The sequence below is a fragment of the Schistocerca serialis genome, chromosome 2 (genome assembly GCF_023864345.2).
Source record: "Schistocerca serialis cubense isolate TAMUIC-IGC-003099 chromosome 2, iqSchSeri2.2, whole genome shotgun sequence".
In the NCBI taxonomy this organism is placed as follows: Eukaryota; Metazoa; Arthropoda; class Insecta; order Orthoptera; family Acrididae; genus Schistocerca; species Schistocerca serialis.
The window spans coordinates 1,086,324,852-1,086,349,642 of NC_064639.1; the positions used below are offsets into that span (position 1 = coordinate 1,086,324,852).

The 24,791-nt window shown below is 40.5% G+C and overlaps 1 protein-coding gene across 1 annotated transcript in view; it reads left to right on the top strand.

Moving 5' to 3' along the window:
- Positions 1 to 20,303: 20,303 nt before the first annotated feature.
- The window catches only part of LOC126456702 (sodium-independent sulfate anion transporter), a 115,155-nt gene continuing 110,667 nt past the window's right edge, over positions 20,304 to 24,791 (top strand). Inside the window, exon 1 of the mRNA XM_050092438.1 lies at positions 20,304 to 20,355. Coding sequence (XP_049948395.1) covers position 20,355 — 1 coding nt within the window. The 5' untranslated portion in view covers positions 20,304 to 20,354. The remainder of the gene's footprint in view (positions 20,356 to 24,791) is intronic.

Consider the following 24,791-nt stretch of genomic DNA (forward strand, 5'->3'; position numbering starts at 1 on the left):
GTGGGTGAGTGTGGTCGGGGGCGGGAGTGGGCGTGGTCAGGGGTTGGGGGGATTAATGGATCAATTTAATTAATTTGCATATCAGTTTGATATCAAAATTGCACTGAGCCCGCATCTCCCTACTACTCACATTATTCTAAAATTTCATCAATCTGCACTTCAGCAGAGTCAAAGGCAATCAATTGTAGAAGAGTATGAGAATTCTGTAATGGATAAGAAGTCTGCACTCCAGATTACAGTGGTGGGGATGTAGGGTGGCAAGTGCCCCCTCCTGCTTATTCTAACCATCCATACGAACGCCGATGGTCGTACTGCGCGAGAAACATCAAATTACATGGGCTATTTTATCGCCCATTTCAGTTTATTGGCTTTCGGTTCGTGTCCATGCAGCCATGTCAGTAGTGAAAAGACGATACAACAGTGTGTTTGAGGCGACTTTCGTGTCAGTGGTAACGATATGAATGTAAGGACAACGCAACACCCATTTCCCGAGCGGAGAAAATCCTCGACCCGGCCAGGAAACGAACGCGCGTCTCTTCGGCTACCAATGTGTCGTGCTGGCGCCGCAGCTACCGAGGTGGACGATTCAGATACTTCATGTAACGATAACGGAAAATTTGCATTGTTGAGCACACTATAATTTATCTACATTACGCAATAACTACTGATCATACAAACGTCAAATTGCATCCATTTATTGTACGTAGTGCTGCTTACCTTGTATAAAGCATTATGAGGGAAGGATGATTAGTTTTTAATGTTGTGTCGACGTCGAGGTCATTAAAGACGGAGCCAAGCTCGGATTGTTTCAAGGATGGGGGAATGAAATCGGCCTTGCCATTTCCAGGAAAATATCCCGGCATTTGCCAGGGGCGATTCAGGAAAATCACGGAGAACCTGAATGAAGACCTCGACTGTAAACAAATTGCATGCACATCCAATGTTATCTTTTTTATCCAGATACGTTTTTGTTTTCACATATAACTACCTTAACGACATATTTTTAAAATGGTTAATTCTGCCCACAGTTCTATTCCTAAAATTTTGTCAGTGGGCTTATTTAACATCAGTTACCATAGAAGTACCATTGTTTACTTGCGGGGCGAGTTAACAAAATATTATTGCGAAACCTCTCAGAAACATAAATGTAAAAAGTCCATTTATAGATAACACGTTTTGACCGTAAAGACCCTTGTAGGTACGCATTTTGTGTATCATAACAGTACTGCTGCCAGGAAGTCTTGAATGCGCGTCGCTTGTCTTCTTAACTTATGCGCTCGAAACACGTTTTTACATCATTCACATGGAAGGCTATGCGTTTTCATACTGTATGTTCCATATTCCTTTCCTATTTCTACCTTTCTTCATTTGTTCGAGGATACCTCTATATTTTATCCTCTTTCGACCAATGTCGGCTCCGCTGATCATTCACATCAACTCATCTATTTGCAGTGTGTCAGGACATTGTGCATCTTCGGAAGTATGATCCTCAAAATCTATAAAAATTCAGAGCTATAAGCTTAACACCCTACACATATCTCAGAATAATTTCATTCTTAAAAGTAAAATACATCCACAGATGATTTGTAGTATACGTCAAACATAAATATGCGTGCAGCACAGTTTTCAGTGAATGGGCACAGATGTAGATAATGCTTTATAAGAAACCAATGCAAGCACCTTACCACAGCACGTCAACAACATTAATAGTGGCGCTTAATATGCCTGCCACCGCATTGTCACGTAAATGCACATAAACTATGGCAAGCGACGCATCTTATCATTGCTTGCTTTACGAAATATGCGCATTTAACCGATCCGTAACACTTTTTGATGCGCATTTCCGTTCAGGAGCATATGCAGGATCTTTACCGGAGTTATATGTATCTACATCATCCTCCGATTCGTACAGCTCTTCCTTGGAAAGTATTTTTTTCGCACGACCACTGCATTCGTTGCGACTACAGGCAGCCATTTTTGTTACACTTAACCACTGCTTACATACTTACAAAATCTCCACTAGCTAAATTTTGAATTTCGAGATGAAGCTGCTGTCCCTCGGATTATCGTGGAGCTTCAAGTAACAGCACTAAAGCACATCACTTACTATGTTTTGCAAGCAATAACTCAGTTTCCCATTGAGTATTGCTCTGCTATGTTTACAGCTGAGGTCTTCAAATCTGCATGGTCGGACACAGATTTGAATCGTTGTCCTTCCGAATGCGAGTCCCTTGTGCTAAACACTGCTTCATCTAGCTCAGTCAAGCATTATGGCTGTCCATGTCGTCATTCCTTTTGTAACTATTTTTATAATGATGAATTGTGTTATTTGTGTGGAGCGTAAGCAGTAAGCTAGCGAAAGGCAGAGAAAATTAATTAAATATGGGGTAAAATATTTTTTCTCGAAATATATTCGCAGCGAAGCACTCCCGCTATACGAATTGCGCGTTATATACAGCGAGTTTCTGCAAGACGTGAGGATCGTCGACTTGAGCAGGAAGTTTGCGACCTTGTTTTGTTACCTTTAGTCTGGTGAGGTGGGCTGCATTTTATCGTCTTTGGGAGTAACTTTCCACTACAGCAAGCAACGATGATTTGCCAGTAAACAGCAAACTGATGGTAGGCTACTCCACATTCACCCGTCTGCTTACATAATGCAGACATTCTTTCATGATCGTTAGCAGTAGAAGAGTACCATTTCTAGCTCTGACAGGCGAGTCCTGCGTTAGATTCTCCTAGTTTAAATTACACTATATCCCTGCCATAGTGTTAAACGTGATATTTCCGTCTGTGTGATTCAAGTTGATGTTAACGTTTGCGGCTGATGAGAAAATGGAGAACTTACCGAAAACTCTGCTAAAAATGTCTGAAAAGTCAGATGATGTCGACCAACTGCCACAGACCTCCTCTGATTGCTAATGTGAACTATATGTGACGTGAATCACTGAATTTAAAAACGAGGCACGTGATATAGGCACTGTCACATATAAAAATCGGTTCCTCTTTTCTCTATGACCAGAGGTAAGTAAATGTTTCCTATGGTTTCCTACGTTCATCTAAGTAATGTATTTTAAACTACACTTATAGGACGGAAGTGCGTGTTTACTTTCAACGTATCTAAATATCTGAACGCGGGCTTAAGTTTTCCGAATATTCAACGTTGTGGCTTAACACATCTTCCCTCGATAACCGTCTTGAAAGGACACGTAATTATTCAAGTCTTATGGAACAGAATCGATTATTTAAAGGATGTGGCGCTTCAAATGTTTACCCAGCGATTATCTAAAATTTGTAAGGACAGTTGCCGGCCGACGTGGCTGAGCGGTTCTACGCACTACAGTCTGGAGCCGCGCGACCGCTACGTCGCAGATTCGAATCCTGCCTCGGGCATGGGTGTGCGTGTTGTCCTTAGGTTAGTTAGGTTTAAGTAGTTCTAGGGGACTTATGACCCCAGCAGTTAAGTCCCATAGTGCTCAGAGCCATTTGAACCATTTTGTAAGGACAGTTGGTGCTTTAATGGTTGAAGCAGTTTAACAACGAAATTGCAACATCCGGTAACAAACTTGCTTATCATATATTCTGAAAACATATTATGCTTCAACTATTTTTTTTCTTTCGCCAACATATCTTTAGGAAGCGTAATAAATAAACTACAACAATTGATATTTAGCAGTCAGCGATATCTTCTAGTACCGGTATCCTGATAGTCTAATTACTTCATATCCGTAACACCATGGAGGTGTATTCCTACACGCGCAGCATTTCATTGTTCTGCTATCTGTGGTACCAGTATATGCTCATTCAGCTACAGTTCCAATTTTGTGAACATCATCAGATCGTTGGGATGCGGAGGCTTCTGTCACACAGAATTCTCTGCTTGAACGTTGAGGATAAACATTGAGTAACACCATACACATTTCCAAGAGCACTGTGACATCGCGTTTGTAATAGACGAAGTTTATTGAGAACAAAGACAAGAAAGGTAAAAGAATTCATTTAAGGCCTACGTTTAGTTTCGAATAACTGATTTTTTTTTATTTTTTAAATATTGTATAAAAAATCCTGGACAAAAGAGTAACCATTAGAAAATCGTAGAATTTTCATTCATATAAGAATACTCCGAGTATAGTAGTATATCATAGTACTCATAGGAGGTTAATAACATTGCTGCGTATGTAACCTAGATAGAAACGCACAGTCTACACGTTTTAAAGCTCACTAAAATTTTGTTAATATGTTCTCTGTAGATGATTTCTTTTATTAAACATCAAATTGTATAAATTCATACAAGATCATTTTTTTAAAAAAAATTGTTGTTTACAGAGCTTTTACCGTTTCTAGTTTTGGTCATTTCATTCACTTTACCAAATACATCATTTGGTATGAGCACTCTTTCTGTACACGCTGTACAATACGTTGACTCCATGACGTGCAAGGTGGAGCCCTACGATTGACCTTGCACCTTCCACGACACTACGACCTTCCATGAAGAAACGGGCATTCCCGTGATTAGCGCCGAATAAAGCAGACTCTCCGACAGTTCTACGAGACGTAGCAACAATCTGAAAACAGGCTGATTTCGAGTCTGGGAAACCAGCGCCACAGACGGAAGACCACTATCTGCTCCTTAAGTTAAGTTAGGTGTTCAAAACAACGCATCACAAGCTCACGGCACAGAAAGGCCATACCAAACAATTAGGAAATAAAAAAAAAACACACACTAAGGAAGAGCAGGAACAGTCTGAGGAAGTTAAACTGCACAACCAAGACAGAAAGGACAGTTCTTTTTTTATGAAAAGAGCAGGAGTGGTGCGCAACAAATCCTTAAAATTTTGATTCTAACTCTGCATCATACTGAGGAATGCTTGTATCTTATTGTGATGCAATACATTTTCCATGTCTGCTGATGTTTCAATCAATAATCAACCACGAACCTTCGTTGTCGAACGTTTATTTTGGAGAGCAACCTTATGTTTGACGGTATTGGTGGAAAACAGCCTTGGTTGCAATTTTGCCACATATGGATTGGAAGAATTTCTATAGTATGCTGTCTAGTCGTGCAGAAAAACGTGTGGCTTCATCTCTGCGTAACATCAAAGCTAAAATTGCAACCAAGACTGTTTTCAACCAATACTGTTAAGCACTGGTTTGCTGTATGCCACAGATGGATTGGAAGAATTTCTTTATGTTTGATGTCACATGAGCTGTTATGTGGATTTGTCCTCTGGGTACAACCCTGGATTTCAAATCACAAACGTACATTTGATGTTCTCATTCTGCCTTTTAGTGAACAATAAACGTGACAGAATTTGCTGTTTACCCTGCACTTAAGATTTCCAAGGAATAACACAATGAATATTTCGAGATCGCTCGACAAAATCGTTGCAGTGTGGGTGTATGGAGATCTCCCAGGGTTTCTGTCTAAAATGGATGTCGAAATACAGCTGTCTGGTCGTGTCGGCCAGTATGACATTCCAGCTGCGAAGTATCACTAGAATGAAAAAGGAAATTCATTCACATTTTATTTCCACATCAGTCTATTACACCGACTATTCCAGATATAAGGAGAAGAATAAAATTAACTGTTTTAAAACTGATACAAAAATCGGTTCCATTTCTGCTGCGTCATTTCAGAACCCGAGTGTGATCCAGTTTTTATACTAGTCAAACAATTAAATACGAGTAATTTGTAAAACCAGTATGCCACTACTGATCATAAAAATTTTAAGTGAATTATGTAAGTACCGACAATCACTTAAAAAACAACTGATTTGAACGTTTTCGAGGCATTTGCTTGTCAACCTACAATCAAATTCATTTTTTAAATATTCGTTGATGCATTTATACCAACGATAAGTTGCAATTCAGCCTCATTGAGGCGTCTACTGCAAATGTGACAAAGCATTTCTCTCAGTAGTTCAGTAACTGTCGAGTTTTTAGGAAGATTCTTTGAACGTGTGGGTGTTACATGTGGTGGTCTGTTTTAGCAGCAGATATTCGTGCCCAAGTTAACAGCTAGGTCTGAAGGATTCGGGAAAAGGATCGCCAATGATTTTCCATTTCCTGCAGGAAATGAAATGATGATATGGCATCATTGGCCTGGCCGTCCGGCCGCCTGGTACAGTCTATTTGACAGCTCTTCGGTGGCTTGTGCGTCGACGAAGACGAGATGAAATGGTTAGGACAACACAAACACCACGTCTCCGACCGAAGAAAATCTCTTAGCAGGCCGGGAATCGAACATAAGAGCCCGCGATCCCGAAGCAGTGAAGCTAACTACTAGACAATGAGTTGCAGACTCCTGCAGGATGTACTGTCTAAGATAAACGATATAAAGTAAATGCGGCTTTCATGTTTTAATATAATAAATTAGTCATAATTTTTTTTGTCATAGTCAGAAAGTAAAACTTCAAAACGGTTATAAATGTCTTAGCTTATGAGAAGCTACGAATTATTTTTATTACAAAGGGGTCATCTGATGAAGCACGGCTACCTTGTGTTGATGTGATACTTCTGTACTTCAGATACTACTGAAGTCAACAACATAGGGTTTATACCCAGAACTAAATAATTCTCAATCACATGAAGACCGACCGAAACTTTTGCCCTTACTGTGATATGGCGTACAGTGCAGAAAACAGGAACCTGTAGCAACGGAAATTGTATTCCTAAGAGCAGAGTTCTCCATCCAGGCAGTATAGGCACCTCTGGGATTTCCAGCATAAATCAAATATACAGGGGATCGGCAAAATAATGTGAACACATGTGCCGGGTGATCAAAAAGTCAGTATAAATTTGAAAACTGAATAAATCACGGAATAATGGAGATAGAGAGGTACAAATTGACATAGAGAGGTACAAATTGACACACATGCTTGGAATGACAGGGGTTCTATTAGAACAAAAAAAAAATACAAACGTTCAAAAAATGTCCGACAGATGGCGCTTCATCTGATCAGAATAGCAATAATTAGCATAACAAAGTAAGACAAAGCAAAGATGATGTTCTTTACAGGAAATGCTCAATACGTCCACCATCATTCCTCAACAACAGCTGTAGTCGAGGAATAATGTTGTGAACGGTACTGTAAAGCATGTCCGGAGTTATGGTGAGGCGTTGGCGTCGGATGTTGTCTTTCAGCATCCCTAGAAATGTCGGTCGATCACGATTCTCTTGCGACTTTAGGTAACCCCAAAGCCAATAATCGCACGGACTGATGTCTGGGGAACTGGGTGGCCAAGCATGACGAAAGTGGTGACTGATCACACGATCATCACTAAACGACGCGCGCAAGAGATCTTTCACGCGTCTAGCAATGCGTTGTTTTTTTCTTTTTTTGTTCTAATGGAAATGTCGTGTGGCTAGGGCCTCCCGTCGGGTAGATCGTTCGCCTTGTTCTAATAAAACCCCATGTCATTCCAAGCATGTGTGTCAATTTTTACCTCTCTACCTACATTATTCCGTGGTTTATTAAGTTTTCAAATTTATACTGACTTTTTAATCACCCAGTACTTACTTGGTAAGGGGTTGGACCCCACTTGCCCGTAATACAGCTGCGATTCTCCTTGGAATACTGGCATACAATGATGGTATAGTCAACTGTGGAACGATATGCCACTCTTTGATCAGAACTTCTTCTAACTCCTGTAGTGTCCGGAGAGGCGAAAATCTGTTCTGGAGACTGCGCTCCAATACCACCCACAAGGGTTCGATAATGTTCAAGTCCGGAGACTGTGCTGGCCAGGGAAGGCGCTGCAGCTCAGTTGCGTGCTCCTCATTGTACTGTCCTGGCTGTGTGGATGGGTGCATTATTGTCCTGAAATATGACATCACTGTTGGGGAACAACATTTTAATCATGAGGTACACCTGATCACCTAAAATGTTCACATAGTCGTTGGCTGTAACATGGCCTTTGAGAGTAATGATGGGACCAGCAGAATACCATGATATGGCTGCCCATACCATCACACTTCCAGCTCCATGCTTAACCGTCGGAATCAAGTAATCAGGATTGTAAGCCACTTTCGGTATTCTGCAGATGTAAACCCGGCCCACCGGCCGGGGTGGCCGAACGGTTCTAGGCGCTACAGTCTGGAACCGCGTGACCGCTACGGTCGCAGGTTCGAATCCTGCCTCGGGCATGGATGTGTGTGATGTCCTTAGGTCAGTTAGGTTTAAGTAGTTCTAAGTTCTAGAGGACTGATGACCTCAGAAGATAAGTCCCATAGTGCTTAGAGCCATTTGAACCATTTTTTGAAACCCGGCCCGATGTTGGAAATATCGAAAACGATTACTCGACGGGCCATATGACGTGTTTCGACTGATAAGCCGTCCAGAATTTATGCTCCTCACACCACGTTTTACGCTTCTTCGCGTTGGTTGTCGTCACTAATGGCTTCGGTATAGCAGCTCGTCCATGAATATTCGCTTTATGGAGATCTGGGCGTACAGCGACGATAGATATGGGGTCTCGAAGATGTCTATTGAGCTCTGTCGTCGTTTTACCGGCCATAGTTTTGTGTTGTTTTGATACAATTCGTGTTAACGTACGACAATCATTTAGTTTTGATTTGCGCCCACTATTATTTTTACACGATGATGTCCTTCCATGTTTTGTGTAGGTTGTCGTGAATGTTGAAACAGTTGCGCTTGAAACATTCGGTAAGTTCGCTGTCTTGATTACTGATGCTCCAGCTAATCGGGCCCCCACAGTCTGCCCTCTTTGGAGCTCTGTTAGGTCATCCATTGCACGTCGACCTCGGCATCTAAGCGCAGATACGAAGCGTGAACTACTCGTAAACAACCAGCACTGATGCCTAGTCCGTACTGAGCATTCATAGTCCAGTGCGACACGTGCCTTACCTGCGTTGTTGACCGTCAAACACAACCATCCCAGTACTACCACCATTCACATTATTTTGCCTATCCTCTGTAATATTAGTAAATTGCCAAATGTAACTTGATACGCACAAGTAATGACAGTGCCCATGTGGTATGCATAATTGAATTCCTTAGAAGTTGAAAACGCTAAGCAGTTTGCGAAAACAGTGATACGAACGAAGTTTTCAATGCAAGAAGCGGGAGGAATGAAATTAGAGAAGGAAGCACAGCAAAATTCCTGGAAATTCACGTAACGTAATGTAAGGAAGCAGATTAGATTAGATTTACTTTCATTTCAATTAATTCGTAGTGAGTAGGCCCTCCAGGATGTAGAACATGTTAGAAAAACAATAATACTTGACAAATATTTACAACTAAAACAAATAAACTAATGTACCTTCCACAGGTCCCATTGAAATGGTGCAGAGGTTAGATTGCATTTATACACAGACACACACACACACACACACACACACACACACACACACACACACACACACACACATACACATTTACAATGAACACATTACTGCACTGAAATTGTGCAGAAGTTATATTGTACTTATACACATACACAAATCAGTTGGTTCTACTGAGAAATTCATCAATAGAGTAGAAGGAGTTCGCCTCCAATAAATCCTTTAGGCTTCTCTTAAACTGAATTTCATTGGTTGTTAAGCTTTTTATGGTTGCTGGCAAGTTATTAAAAATGTGTGTTCCTGAATAATGCACACCTTTTTGTGCAAGAGTAAGTGACTTTAAATCCTTGTGAAGATTATTCTTATTTCTAGTATTGATTCCATGAATTGAGCTGTTGGTTTGAAAAAGTGATATATTTTTAATGACAAATTTCACTAAGGAATAAATATATTGGAAAGCAGTAGTTAGTATCCCTAGTTCCTTTAACAGGCTTGTGCAGGATGTTCTTGTTTTCACACTACATATAACTCTTACTGCACTTTCTTGTGCCCGGAAAACTTTCGCTTGGCTTGTTGAATTACCCCAAAAAATAATCCCATATGACATTATGGAATGAAAGTAAGCAAAGCATTCCAGCTTTTTTATTTTTATATCCCCTATGCCTGACTCAATTCGCATTGCAAACAGAGATTTGTTAAGACGCTTCAGCAGTTCTGTGGTGTGCTCCTCCCAGTTTAATTTATTATCAAGCTGTAATCCCAAGAATTTAACACTGTCCACTTCTTCTATCTACTTGTCATCGTATGTTAGGCATATACTCGTGGGACACAAGTTCTGACCTGCATGTAGGGTTTTTTTTTTTTCAAAGTTTAGTGACAAAGAATTGGCTAGGAACCAGTGATTAACGTCCACAAATATTTCATTATCAGGACAGGAGATTTGTTTAAGAAATAAAGAAAGATTTCCCATACGTCAGAAGACGAAAAAGAAGATTTGTAGGTACATGATATTATATTGAAAGAATGGCATTTTTTCCCTAAGTAATCGATGGACGACAGTAGTTGGAAATACATCGATTCCAACCAAACAACTGTGGCCTCAAGTAATCCCGTGCAAGACTACACTACACGAGAGTATGTAATTCTTGGACATAACCGCCAAAAAGAACACAGCCGTGTCCATGGAGTCACCTCGTGACACGACGAACAGACTGAATTATATACCATCAGTGAACTAGAGTTAGCACAGACTATTTACTGTGTTAGTGAACATGTGCACTCAGAACATAAAGACATAAATTATTTTGAGCACTAGATTAATTGTGGGGTTGTCTAAGAGATCGCGGTCTCACACTAAATTTGGCAACACACATCGATACCACAGATGTTAAGAGGTCTTGCTGCAATTAGCAACGATGTATGGGAGGGCTTCTGAAGAGCACCCCTTCCCTCTTAGGACAGCAGTGCCCTGCACCGGAGGTCAACATAGAGCCGAGCACAGAAGTACTCTGCCCCAGTTCGTGATCTCCCCTGAAGGAGTCAACATCTTAGTATACGACCAACGAGTTACTAAAGTTTCTGATGAACCTGTACTGTTGTAAATATCGAACATTGTACCTCAAGAAAACTGTTTGTTAATTAGTGCATCAAATGATACTTTGCTAGTCAATGACAGTGTAAATTACCCAGTACTCTTGTGGCAAAGAAGTTTGTCAAAGTTAAGTAAATCTTTTATTCATTCATGTAAAAAAGTGAAATAATATTCTGTGTGTTCTAGTGTGATGAGCCTTCTCTCAGAGCAGTCAAAGACCCCACAGTAGCTTCCTCTAGTCACAGCAACAATAATCTAAACACAAATTGTAAATATTTCAAAACTCTAAATAACATACTCTCCTTGTAACTGGATTATTAATAAATAATTTTACGGTAAAATCATTGGTTTCAATAAAAACGAAAAAAAAATCTTTGTTTATGTAGAGAATTCCCACAGCTATAGCGACAAAACGCTTGGCATATTTTTTGATTTAACTAAGGCATTTGATTGTGTTGATCACAAAATATTGCTCCAGAAGTTGGACCATTACGGAATACGGGGAGTAGCTCACAATTGGTTCACCTCTTACTTTAGCAACAGACAGCAAAAGGTCATTATTCACAATGTTGATAACGGCTGTGATGTGGGATCTGAGTGGGGTACTGTGAAGTGGGGGGTGCCCCAGGGATCAGTGTTGGGGCCACTCCTGTTCCTTATTTATACAAATGATATGCCCTCTAGTATTACGGGTAACTCTAAAAAATTTCTGTTTGCTGATGACAATAGTTTGGTAGTAAAGGATGTTGTGTTCAACATTGACTCGGTTGCAAATAGTGCAGTACATGATCTCAGTTCATGTCTTGTAGAAAATAAACTAACGTTAAATCACAGTAAGACTCAGTTTTTATAGTTTCTAACACACAATTCAACAAAACCAGACGTTTTAATTTCACAGAACGGGCATATGATTAGTGAAACTGAACAGTTCAAATTTCTAAGTGTTCAGATAGATAGTAAGCTGTCGTGGAAAGCCCACGTTCAGGATCTTGTTCAAAGACTTAATACTGCCATTTTTAGTATTCGAACGGTATCAATAGTGAGTGATACTTCGACACGAAAATTAGTCTACTTTGCTTATTTTCATTCACTTATGTGGTATGGTACTATATTTTGGGCTACTCTTCCCATTCTACAAGGATATTTTTGGCTCAGAAACGGGCGATTCGGACAATAAGTGGTGTGAGTTCACGAACCTCTTGTCGACATCTGTTCACGAGTCTGGGTATTTTGACATTGGCCTCTCAATATGTATATTCCTTATTGTCGTTTATTGTTACCAATATTAGTTTATTCCAAAGAATAAGCAGCTTTCACTCAGTTAATACTCGGCAGAAATCAAACCTGCATCTGGATCGTACTTCCTTAACTCTTGTGCAAAGAGGTGTGTAGCATACTGCAGCATCCATTTTCAATAAGCTGCCACTCGAATTCGAAAATCTTAGCAGTAATCCATGCGCTTTCAAATCGAAACTGATGAGTTTCCTCATGGGTCACTCCTATTCTGTCGAGGAGTTCCTTGGAAAATTAAACTGATTCTTATTGTATTGGTGTATAGCGTTTACTTAAACTTATATACTGACTTTTTTTCAGGTTCGTGAACATTTATTTTTATCTGTTATTACTTTTATGTTGTAATTTCATGTATTGACACGTTCCATGACCTTGGAGATTTGCTCCTCAATTTGGTCCTACGTAACTTGAAGTGTAAATAAATAAATAAATAGTAGAGGATTTTGTGTGCATGCAACTACTGGTAACAATCAATGAAAAATTAAATAGTGGTGCCAATAAAATACAATTAAATCAGTTAGCGGTTAGTAGTTTCCGTTCGCTCATCATCAAAATTACATGTCATTCATTGACAAGTTAGATGTAATTTTTACTACAGGACGAAGCAGTTTGATGTCCTGGCGATTTACTAGAAATTGTAAGCTGTGATCTTGATCTTTGCAAATGCACAACTAATCAGTTTGGCTTCTAAAATGCTCATTTGCGGTGCACAAACGTTTTAAACGCAGAGTGAGATTAATGAGAACAGCTGCTTTTCTATTATTTGCCTCATTGACAAAGGTTATTGTGATCTGTTGAGATCTCATTGGAAGTTAGCCAATTTAATGACATATAAAGGAAGAAAAAAGAACTTTGGCTGACGGCATGCAAAGTAGGAGCACTGGAGCATGAATCACTGTATTGTTTTCCTACGCTGTAGCCACAAGCTAAAAACTTTCTGACGTTTAGGGAGAGGTACTACTTAATAAGACTGCAAGAGCATTTATACCTGAGTATTATCTGTCGGCATCGAATCTACTTAGCTGCTGCGTCTACATCTATACTCTACAAACCATTGTGAAGTGCATAACAGAGGGTACTGCCCATTGCATTACGTGTTAGGGTTTCTCCCTATTCTATTCACATGGAACACAGAAATATTAACTTCTGAGCGCGTTGTAATTAGTGTAATCTTGTTTTTGGAGTCACTAAGGGAGCGATATGTAGAGGGCTGTAGTATATTCCTAGGCCAGAGGAAAAATGCTGCCATCGGAGCACATTGGTCCTATTTAAAAGACTCTGACTGAAAAGTGGAGTACCAGCTGCCTCCTTTTACCTTCCTCAGCACCTTTAAAAATTTTCCCAAGGAGTTTGGCACGCGAACATATTCGCAGTCCTTTTAAAATGCAACTCACATGTCACTCCCACAAATCCCTCTAACTCTTACACGTCGCTCACATCTACTACTCCATCACTATCACTCGTTCACATCCATCCACTCCCACTTGCCCTTCGTCACTCACTCATTCAGCCCAACTCACTGTCATTATCTTTTTGTGTCTCTCTGACTGTCTCTTTCTCTTGTCTCACAGCCACAGTCTCCTACGTACTGACGTAGTGCTTGTGCTTCTTATCTCCCCCTTGCTCTCGCTTACTGCTATTTTCTCATTCATTCCTTCCTACTGCTGCTGTCTCTTCTCACTGTCACTATCTCTCTCTTCATCGTTGTCATTGTCATAGACTCTCTCTCTCACTATTACTGGCTCTCACCCATTTACACTTTCTCCGTCTCTGTTCCAATACCACTAGTACTGTCTCTTTCACTCTTTTCCTAGCACTTTTCTGTCACTATCAACTACGTTCCACGGACAATGGTCGTCTCCTTCACTCTTTCTATACCACAATCAGTGTCTACTTACTTCTAGTATTTACTACTTTTCCGTCGCTTTGTACACTGCACAGTCTCCTTCTCTCTCAGCATAAAAAAGCGCGAATATGTTTGCTCGCCAAAATTCTCACGAAAATTTTTGGAGGTGCTCAGAAAGATAGAATGAGGCAGCAGGTACCCCACTTTACAGTAAGAGTCTCTTTTAAATAGAAGCATATTCGCCTCTTTGGTGCTGAGACAGGAGCATTTTCCGATGGTTCCCTTTTCCCTGCTACAGCAGGACATGTCACTCATATGAAAAGAGCTGTATGGATCAGTAAAGATGTGATAGTTTACTTATGTGAAATTGAAATAACGTGAAACTAATTTCACACCGCAGACCGAATTTTATGTGCACAAAAATTTTGGATGTGCTTCAGTACTAAAATGTTGGGTTCCCAGAGCCCTTCTGATGATGTTGTTGTTGTTGTTGTGGTCTTCAGCCCTGAGACTGGTTTGATGCAGCTCTCCATGCTACCCTATCCTGTGCAAGCTTCTTCATCTCCCAGTACTTACTGCAACCTACATCCTTCTGAATCTGCTTAGTGTATTCATCTCTTGGCCTCCTTCTACGATTTTTACCCTCCACGCTGCCCTCCAATGCTAAATTTATGATCCCTTGATGCCTCAGAACATGTCCTACCAACCGGTAGGAAGGTAGTGGGAAGGTCAGTATTACCTCACGTGTTCCAACATTTCTATGGAATCCAAACTGATCTTCCCCGAGATCGGCTTCTACCAGTTTTTCCATTCGTCTGTAAAGAATTCGTGTTAGTATTTTGCAGCTGTGACTTATTAAACTGATAGTTCGGTAATTTTCACATCTGTCAACACCTGCTTTCTTTGGGATTGGAATTATTATAGTCTTCTTGAAGTCTGAGGGTATTTCGCCTGTCTTATACATATTGCTGACCAGATGCTAGAGTTTTATCAGGACTGGCTCGCCCAAGGCTGTCAGTAGTTCTAATGGAATGTTGTCTACTACCGGGGCCTTGTTTCGAATCAGGACTTTCAGTGCTCTGTCAAACTCCTCACGCATTATCGTATCTCCCATTTCATCTTCATCTACATCCTCTTCCATTTCCATAATATTGTCCTCAAATACATCGCCCTTGTATAGACCCTCTATATACTCCTTCCACCTTTCTGCTTTCCCTTCTTTGCTTAGAACTGACTTTCCATCAGAGTTCTTGATATTCATACAAGTAGCTCTCTTTTCTCCAAAGGTCTCTTTAATTTTCCTATACGCAGTATTTATCTTACCCCTAGTGAGATAAGCTTCTACATCCTTACATTTGTCCTCTAGCCATTCCTGCTTAGCCATTTTGCACTTCCTGTCAATCTCATTTTTGAGACGTTTGTATTCCTTTTTGCCTGCTTCATTTACTGCATTTTTATATTTTCTCCTTTCATCAATTAAATTCAATATTTCTTCTGTTATCCAAGGGTTCCTACTAGCCCTCGTCTTTTTACCTACTTGATCCTCTGCTGCCTTCACTACTTCATCCCTCAGAGCTACCCATTCTTCTTATACTGTATTTCTTTCCCCCATTCCTGTCAATTGTTCCCTTATGCTCTCCCTGAAACTCTCTACAACCTCTGGTTCTTTCAGTTCATCCAGGTCCCATCTCCTTAAATTCCCATCTTTTTGCAGTTTCTTCAGTTTTAGTCTACAGTTCATAACCAATAGATTGTGGTCCGAGTCCACATCTGCCCCTGGAAATGTCTTACAATTTAAAACCTGGTTCCTAAATCTCTGTCTTACCATTATAAAATTCTATCTGATACCTTCTAGTATCTCCAGGATTCTTCCATATATACAACCTTCTTTTATGATTCTTGAATCAAGTGTTAGCTATGATTAAGTTATGCTCTGTGCAATATTCTACCAGGCGGCTTCCTCTTTCATTTCTTAGCCCCAATCCATATTAACCTACTATATTTCCTTCTCTCCCTTTTCCTGCTCTCGAATTCCAGTCATCCATGACTATTAAATTTTCGTCTCCCTTCACTACCTGAATAATTTATTTTATCTCATCATACATTTCATCCATGTCTTCATCATCTGCAGAGCTAGTTGGCATATAAACTTGTACTACTGTAGTAGGCATGGGCTTCGTGTCTATCTTGGCCACAATAATGCGTTCAGTATGCTGTTTGTAGTAGTTTCTGATGGTAATGGAAAAAATTTACAGCACATTTCTCCACGCTACGTCGCTTTATAAACTGCATTCTCACCTCACAACGGATATTACGTGCGTATTTTTTGTGTAGAAGTAGGGTAACTTTGAACTTCTGTATCTCGAAAACGGATAAAGAAATAAAGAGCATTTTCAAAGTGGTTAGAGGCCGGGATCTTAGGAATATACCGCAGAAAGTTCGGACATTTGCTTGGAATCCACGACTCGGTTTTGGTACCCGAAAACGATGTTTTTAGGGTTTTCCCAGAGCCACTCGTGATCTAAATGGTGCCTCCACCAGCTCGCCCCTTAAGGCGACCGTGCATCACATAGACTGCAAAAAGAACCAACCGATTTGCTCCATTTGCCTAGGATGGAGAAAGTGTGTAATATTCAAACTTTGACTCTCCACTGTGTGTTTGAGTAAGACGATGCGTCCATTGGTTATACAAATGGTCCCTAAACCGAGGGCCATCCAAAACACTTGAGCAAACCTTTCTATCACCAATAGAACCTGAGGCACGAGCACCGGAAAAATTCAGTTTTTATGAGCGGAGTTTTGGAACATTTTAGGTAGCGAATACTGTTGCATCCGTACTGATTCCTGTCTTAATACCAGTTCTTGAAACCTTTTGAATAGGCATCCCTCCGATTCCGTATGCCCACTACCAGGGGTTAGTGTAGCGTGCTTGCGGGCGCCTGCAACTCCATCAAGAGTTGTCTCTGTACAGATACAACTGATCAACAAAGATTGGTGGGTGGCATCGGGGGAGTTGCTGAACCCTATAGTCTTACAGAGACTCTTGCCGTCTTATTCACGCATGCGTCAATGTCGCACATCCCCTTGTCATCTACAGGAGGGCGCGAAAAAGAAAGAATGAAAATGCATAAAAACGCTTCTCTGCTTAGGATCACGTTCACATTCTGTCGATTGGGTTTCAAACGTCCCTGGCTGATCCACTCTGAATGCCACAGCAAAAGTGGCTGTCACTCTGCACTGCTTCGATGAGTCCCTCAATGTCCTTAGAGAAGGGTTGAATCCTTCGGGCGGGGAGGGGGAAGGGGGGGGGGGCAGGGGTTTCAGCAGCTGCATAATTTGTCAACAACATCGTTTTGTGGCTCATCGCACTGCGAACTGTCGTTTACGACTGCGAAATGTGTGGGAATCAACTCCCAACGAAAGGGATTGTTCCATTGGCGCCCTTTATGATACTCCATAAGTTCTTTTCGTATCGACTGTGGGCGGCAATGTGTCTGAAATGTTTTCCTCAGTCACCCATAAGAAAGCAGCGTGGTTTCAGCGCTGGGTGTTGCGGTTCTGACCATCATCGCAGAGGCATCAAAAGAAAGGGTGAAATATGGGTAAGAGAGGGTGGGACCACATTCCCATCGCGTGATACGTCCACGGTGGCCTTGGGCTGAGCTGATGTGAAATTTGCTGCCAATGTGACATCACTAACCATCTTTGACATCATACGAACTTCGCAGCTCTGGACTTTTTTTTTTTTTTCGTATGTGTTCACACCTTTTTGTACCAAACGTCGCCGGGCCGAGCGTGGTATTGCAGCCCATCACGCTGTTGCACCGAAACAAAGGAAGGTTGTGGACGCCTTTGAGTCAAATTTCGAACGTCTACGTGGCAATAAGTGACAATTATGGTGTTTCAAAAATTGGCTTCTTTAATTGTGATGCACAGTGTACATATTGAGCCAATGTCTATTTCTTACGCTGAGAATTTCTTTGCGATATTCTTTTTTTTTTACAAAATTTTTCCAAGTATGTTCCTGCTGTACTGGAATTTCAAACTGAGCGATGTTACTGATTACAATCAGGAATAATTTTACATTAAACATTTCGGATGATTTTAACCGTTCAATATCACGTGGTTGATCTGGATCTGTTAACGAATTTTATCAATTTTTTATCTTCCAAACTCTGTCCATTCTGCCAACAAGAGACCGTTACTAGAAAACAGTTGGTCAGTTGCAAGACAACAGGATATTCGATGCTAGAATGTCCGAGAGAGACGTCAACGTAAGGGAATACACTGAATGCTCTCTGTTGGTACTAATACACCTCCGACGCCAGGCGCTCTTAACGCATACTACTTTCCTTTAGTAACGAGAGAAATAAGAAAATTGCAACAGTTGCAAAGCGTTAGTTGTTTATTGATCTACAGAGCACATTTTATTACGCAAGCCGACTGAACAAAAAGAGAGAACATTGTAAACTGACAAGGATTTTTACGCTACGTACAACGTTCTTTCGGCATATCCCCTCTACATGCGTAAACAAGTTACCTGACAATGTCAACTAATTTTAACAACACTGCTCCCGACAATCCCTCAAACGTTCCTTAGCGAAGAGGTTGGCAACCCACGAGCCGCATTGTAGAAACGTTTCCAACTTCGTATTTTTGAGGTGTTGAATAAAGAAGAAGTTCAAATTCAGCAACTTTTTTGTTCCGGTAGTATCATTCTATCTGCTTAAAATACAACATACACAGCTGTTTTAGTGAAAGAAATACATTGAATGATTTTAAAGTATAATTTTATTTAAGAGGGAAGAAACCAACACTAATAAGCATATGCTTTAAAAGGGAATTTGTGTGTCCTATTAAACAAATTATTATTCCAGCCTGAGGGAAAAAATTAACGAACGTAACGTGTAGGACAGAAGAAAAAAAATATTCTTATTCTACAGCAGTTCACTTTAAGATCTGATTATGGAAATATTATTTTAGTCTGACACTACGTAAGCACAGCGGAGCCGAGGAAAAATTATATTGAGGGCGCGATATTTTACAGTTTGAAAATATTTTCGAAAAATCATGATGCGACACAGCGGCTGTATATCTCTTTATTACAACTGTTTCGGTCGAATTACGCACTGTCCGCAGGTATAAAGAAATGACGTTAAATACAGGACATGCATCCAATTACGATCATTTGTATCTAAATCAAAGTCATAAATTAACTACATCAGAATTACAGAATGCAGGAAAGTACATTAGGCAATACGTTGACGGCGTGAAACATAAGCCCAGACTAGCCACAAAAAGTCCAAAGTAAGAGATTTATGTGCCACTATTAGAAATAGGGCCGTCTTTCTAGTGCAGGACAGTATGGCCTTGTGTTTCGCCTTGTCAATTTGTTGCCTGATGTCTAAATCGAATACTTGTGTGCATTGTGATGCATTTAATGTAATCGTTTTTCTAGGGATCTAGATAAAAATAATCATAAATGGACGCAAGTCGTTAAATTTATGTCGTTTATTTATCCTTTTCGAAAGGTTGCGTACCTTGAATCTTAAAAAAAAGGAAACTGATATATTTTTAATTTTGTTCACAGAAAGGAGCGAATACCCTGCCAAATATAGTATTCAGTGTTTTCGAACATGATGTGATTATAAGTTTCTTCAGTTCGACATTTTGTGTATTCGTTTAGTCTTCACATTGTTGGTTCTGAAACGTAACAAACGTGAACCGTATATGTCTAGAAAAAAATAGATATGGTTCGATTTTTACGGACAAACAGGATGTACCTGTGTTGTTGGGGTTATCCAGAAATTACTGGTCAGAAGGAATCAATTTCATTTTCTGTTGCCATTCCCCTGCAACTTGCCGTCTCTCCCGTACTACACGACACACATAAGTTATTCTGCGTGTTTGAAAATTTACGCTTTTAAAATTCATTCAGCTGTGTGGTTTGATGCTTAATGCTAACCTGCGTCAGTAGAATGAGCGGAGTGGGTGGCAAATCCGTCGTTAAACAATTGAAGAGATAACAGTAGCCAAGGCTGAAAATCTTGTTGCTGTGTGTTATTCTCAGTGGTTATGCAACAGACAGAGAAAAACACGTTTATGAATGAATCGGAGTTCAGATCTAATGCTCCTTCATTCACGGACTGTCCGGATCACTATCGGAATATTTACAATATTTGCTGCAGATTTACAACGATAGTGGTGGGAGAGATAAGGGTCCGTACGAGTACTGTTCGTCGAGGCTGCAAGACGGTCACATTGCCCCACACCTGCGAGACCAGTGGGTCTCAGTTGTTTGCGACCGTTGAACGGCTTCAGCAAGTAAGTTATCACTTTCCGCCATCAGCACGTTAGTGTCGGTGGAAAGACCCTTAATAATGCCATTTTTGTTATTTACTGCACGTTATCCACAAAACCGAACAGCGCAATCGGTTTCGCCTGAAATACCTGCATTGTTACTAATGTTCGCTAACATAGGTCTTTGCTGGATATGGTTGGTAGCATGAAATAATGCAGTTTTCTTACCCATTCGTTCAGTTCCATCGTTAGTAAATTTAACTGCGATAATTTACAGGACTGTATAAGCTAAAAAGGTTTTTTACAAAAGGAACAAGATGCTTACGTCCAAAAATAAATAGCCTATCTTGAAAGCAGCAAAACATTTATGGAAAATTGTGATTGTAGCAGATATGTGCATCCGTACGAAACTTGGAAAATAGGAATGAACAGAAATAAAACGATGATAATAATAAATAATGGCGTATGACGAGGGCCTCCCGTCGGGTAGACCGCTCGCCTGGTGCAAGTCTTTGGATTTGACGCCACTTCGGCAACTTGCGCGTCGATGGGGATGTAATGATGATGATTAGGACAACACAACACCCAGTCCCTGACCGAAAAAAATCTCCGACCCAACCGGGAATCGAACCCGGGCCCTTAGGATTGACAGTCCGTCGAGCTGACCACTTTTTTTTTCTTAAAAATCTCATTTTGTTCGCTTTAGTTCGTTGCATCTGCTCGGGGCGGACGTCGTAAGACATCCGTTGTTGATCGATTACCTCAGTTCTTTTACTACAGAGGGCTGCTAACCCTCTGACCGAACACGCTGAGCTACCGTGCCGGCCAAACCACTCAGCTACCGGGGGCGGACAATAAAACGATTAAAATCCATTAGAATGTAGTGTTTCAGGTGAACGTTGAAGATAAGATGGACTGATTGACTGAAGAATTAAGTTCTGCAACGACTCAACGAGAATAAAATAAATCGGAAATATAGAAGGCGTGCGGGGGAAAATTTTCGACATGAGTTGCTGATTTAACTTCTTGCTGATGGGCGGGTGGAAAGAAAGGATTACAAGAGACAGATTAGAAAGGAGGGCGTATGACAGACAGGTCGTCGATGAAGTATGGAGCAGCTGCTTTACTGGAATAAAGATGACCGCAGTCGACAACTACAGTACAATCGAAGAGTAGCCCACATGAAAATTAATATGTCTTTAAATCGGAGTTGCACTACATTCGTTCGATCAGCCACCAAACGATAGCAGCGCAAGTATTACCGACTAGAAACGAAGTTGATAAACATGTCGTTTTCCCTAAAGCAATGAACTCTCAACAATACGTTGCAGTCGTAACTATGCACTTGTTGGTGTAGCATTTCGTGGAATATACCCAGATGTGCAGTGTTGAACAATTCAACAATAAGAAGACGAATCGCAAGCTTCCGGGAATGCTGATCAGTTGCTGGTAAGAAGTAAACCGGGCACCAGCCATTTGAGGGACTCTGGCGATGGGACTGGCTCAGGTGAGGGGTATAACGCTGTGTTCACCTTCAGAAAGTTCGCAGAGACTAACTGCCCAATCTTAGATTCTATACGGTAGTGCTCAGAAATAGATGCAGAAGTCAAAATTGCATACGTATCTTTTTCATAACGTGCAGAAATTGAATGCGCCGGGTGAAGCAAAGTGTCTAGCGTACTGTATATGGTTTCGTCACTTGTTGACAGCCGGCCACGGTAGCCGAGCGGTTCTAGGCGCTTCAGTCCGGAACCGCGCTGCTGCTACGGTCACAGGTTCGAATCCTGCCTCGGGCGTGGATGTGTGTGATGTCCTTAGGTTAGTTAGCTTTAAGTAGTTCTACGTCTAGGGGACTGATGACCTCAGATGTTAAGTCCCATAGTGCTTAGAACCATTTGATTTGACTTGTTGACATCCATGGAATCGCAGAACTGGACCGTGTTTCCCTCACTGATTAGGCAAGGTCTTCGTGCTTACTTGAGTAGTTAAAACACAAAAATTTAGTCGACCGAAAATCAACCTATGTTTCAAGAAAATACCCTCCGTTGTCAGAAAATTGGAGTGTTGTGGGACTTATAGTGTCGTCGAATGGAGAGCCATATTTGCTTTGAAACTATAGTGAACAGTCTTGTGATTTAAGTAATGAAACACTGTACCAGTTACGTATTCCTTGCGTACCCTGACAAGCATCTAGAATTTATTCTCATTATCAAGTGAAAAATATTTACATTTTTATTGTGTGATGTTTGCACGTGTGTTTCTCTGTCTCCCTTGCACTTTAGTCTCTTTCTGAGGTTACAGGGTAATCGCAAAAAATAAATCTTGAGAATACGCAGAAATATGTTCTACCAGCACATCATTAAAACGTTTATTTCGTTTCTTAATGAAGATGAAAGTTGTTATTGTTAGTTGCACCAAGATGTGCCACTTGTCACACATCTGATGAAGCAGTTTATTTCTTAAGCGACTTTTATGGTGATCAAATAATTTCTATAGTATTATTATGGTCCCCATGTTCTCTCAATTTAACGTTTTCTGACGTCTTCCTGTGGGGCAGTCTTGAAGGAAGAGTTTATGAATCAGGCTGACCATTCTCGCGGAACTAAAGATTTAACATTATAACGGAAATTAACAACGTTTGTGTCCTCAAGGTAAAACTAGTTCATGCACGCATTACAGCAGAGGCCAACCATTTTGAGCAAACTAGTATTATATAAGCAATGCGTGTGAAGCTATAAAATAAAACACATATGAAAATCACATGTATCTATGCTTGATTGCTTTTGACTTGCGCGCCTTCTTGATCACACTGTACAGGAAACCGACCATACATCCGGTTGACGTCCGAAATAACACTTGTTACCGTGTAACGTCAAAATGAAACCTTGTTCATGGAACAACATGAAAAGAGAAGTAACGTTGCGCAGTTTCGTATCTTTTACACTGAATGGCGATGGAATTTACTCTCCCGTGAAAAAATACCGAGACCAGTTGATTTATTTCTTCAGTTCACTCTGGACTGTAATATTATGCATCTTGTGCGCTTGGAAAATGAGAAAGTGTTTCAGATGCCAGGGTGGACTGACCACGGAAGGAAATGTTATGTCACCTCTAATATGATTATCTCTAAAAAGGCATTGTAATATTTCCTTCAGGTTGATAAGCCTTATTCGCAATTGCGAATTCATTTAACGTGTTTCGTAAAGGCTGTGGTCGCCGCAGTAGGCCGGAAACCGTTTTCCTTATCGTGAGATTCGAATAAAAATTCTTTTTGTAACAAGTGTCAACATGGAGATATCTTTAGGCTGGCATAAGCTGGTACTTTTATTTTAGTCCATGTTACGTGTTCTGTCTGTGGAAACGAAGGGACTTTAGAGTTACTTCAGATATGCGTGGGAGGGATTTCTGCGGGTATGAGATATGATTTAGAGGCGATCATTCTTGGAAATTACCCTTAGCAGCATACTGCGCACGGCGATGCACCGTGCGTTGAGACAGCTCAGGCTCGGGACGGTTGGCGACAGCGTCAGGAACTATGCTTACTTGAACAGCCAGACACGAGGGGAGCTGATGTTATTGCAAGTACAGTAGCTTACTTACTTACCATCACTTATGAAAACAAAAATACTGACATGCGAGTGTAGCTACGGGTAACATCCAGGATGTAAATAAGATCATGCCCAGTAGAAGAGAGGAGAAAGGGACAAGTCTTGTAGTTTCATGGAAGGGATTTGGATGGAGGAAATGAAGACAGTTTCTTAGAAAATAAAACTCAAAAAATAGAAAAAAGAAAACTGTGTTTTTAATCACCAGACATACTAATGCCTCCACTTAAGAACAGTTACCTACTACTTACAATGTACTTAACTGTGAATTGTACAAATTATTTTGATTTTAGAGAGGTAATATTCAGTTACAGGCGAGTATTTTCTTAATTGCATCCATCACAATCGACGTTATTTCGAAAGTCTGCAGCTGTGTCATTTTATTATTTAAATAATGAAACCCTGCGCCAGTTAACGTATTTTTTCAAGATTAGTATGATGTGTTGGCAGAATTTATCAACTGCAGATATTTACATAGGTATTTTATGCAATATCTGCATGTGTATTGTTCTGCCTCTCTTTATTTAAATCCATACACATTATAAAAATTAATGTAGGTATGTGCTTATGTTCCATATCTCCTCCTTAACACCGCACCAATTACGGCCAACCTTAGTACACTTATCCCTCACTGTCAGGTAACAACTGCTGTTGGATACGAACCACCTACCTATCACAGGTCAGGAGATATGACGTCATAAATAATGACATGCGTGAAAAACTGTCGCATTGTGGATGAGGTTTAAATTTATTAGTACTGCTAACTCTATTCGCAAGAAATTTCTCAGACAGTATCCACATAAGCCGCTAAATGCACCTACAATATTATATACCATGGCACCACACATATATTTC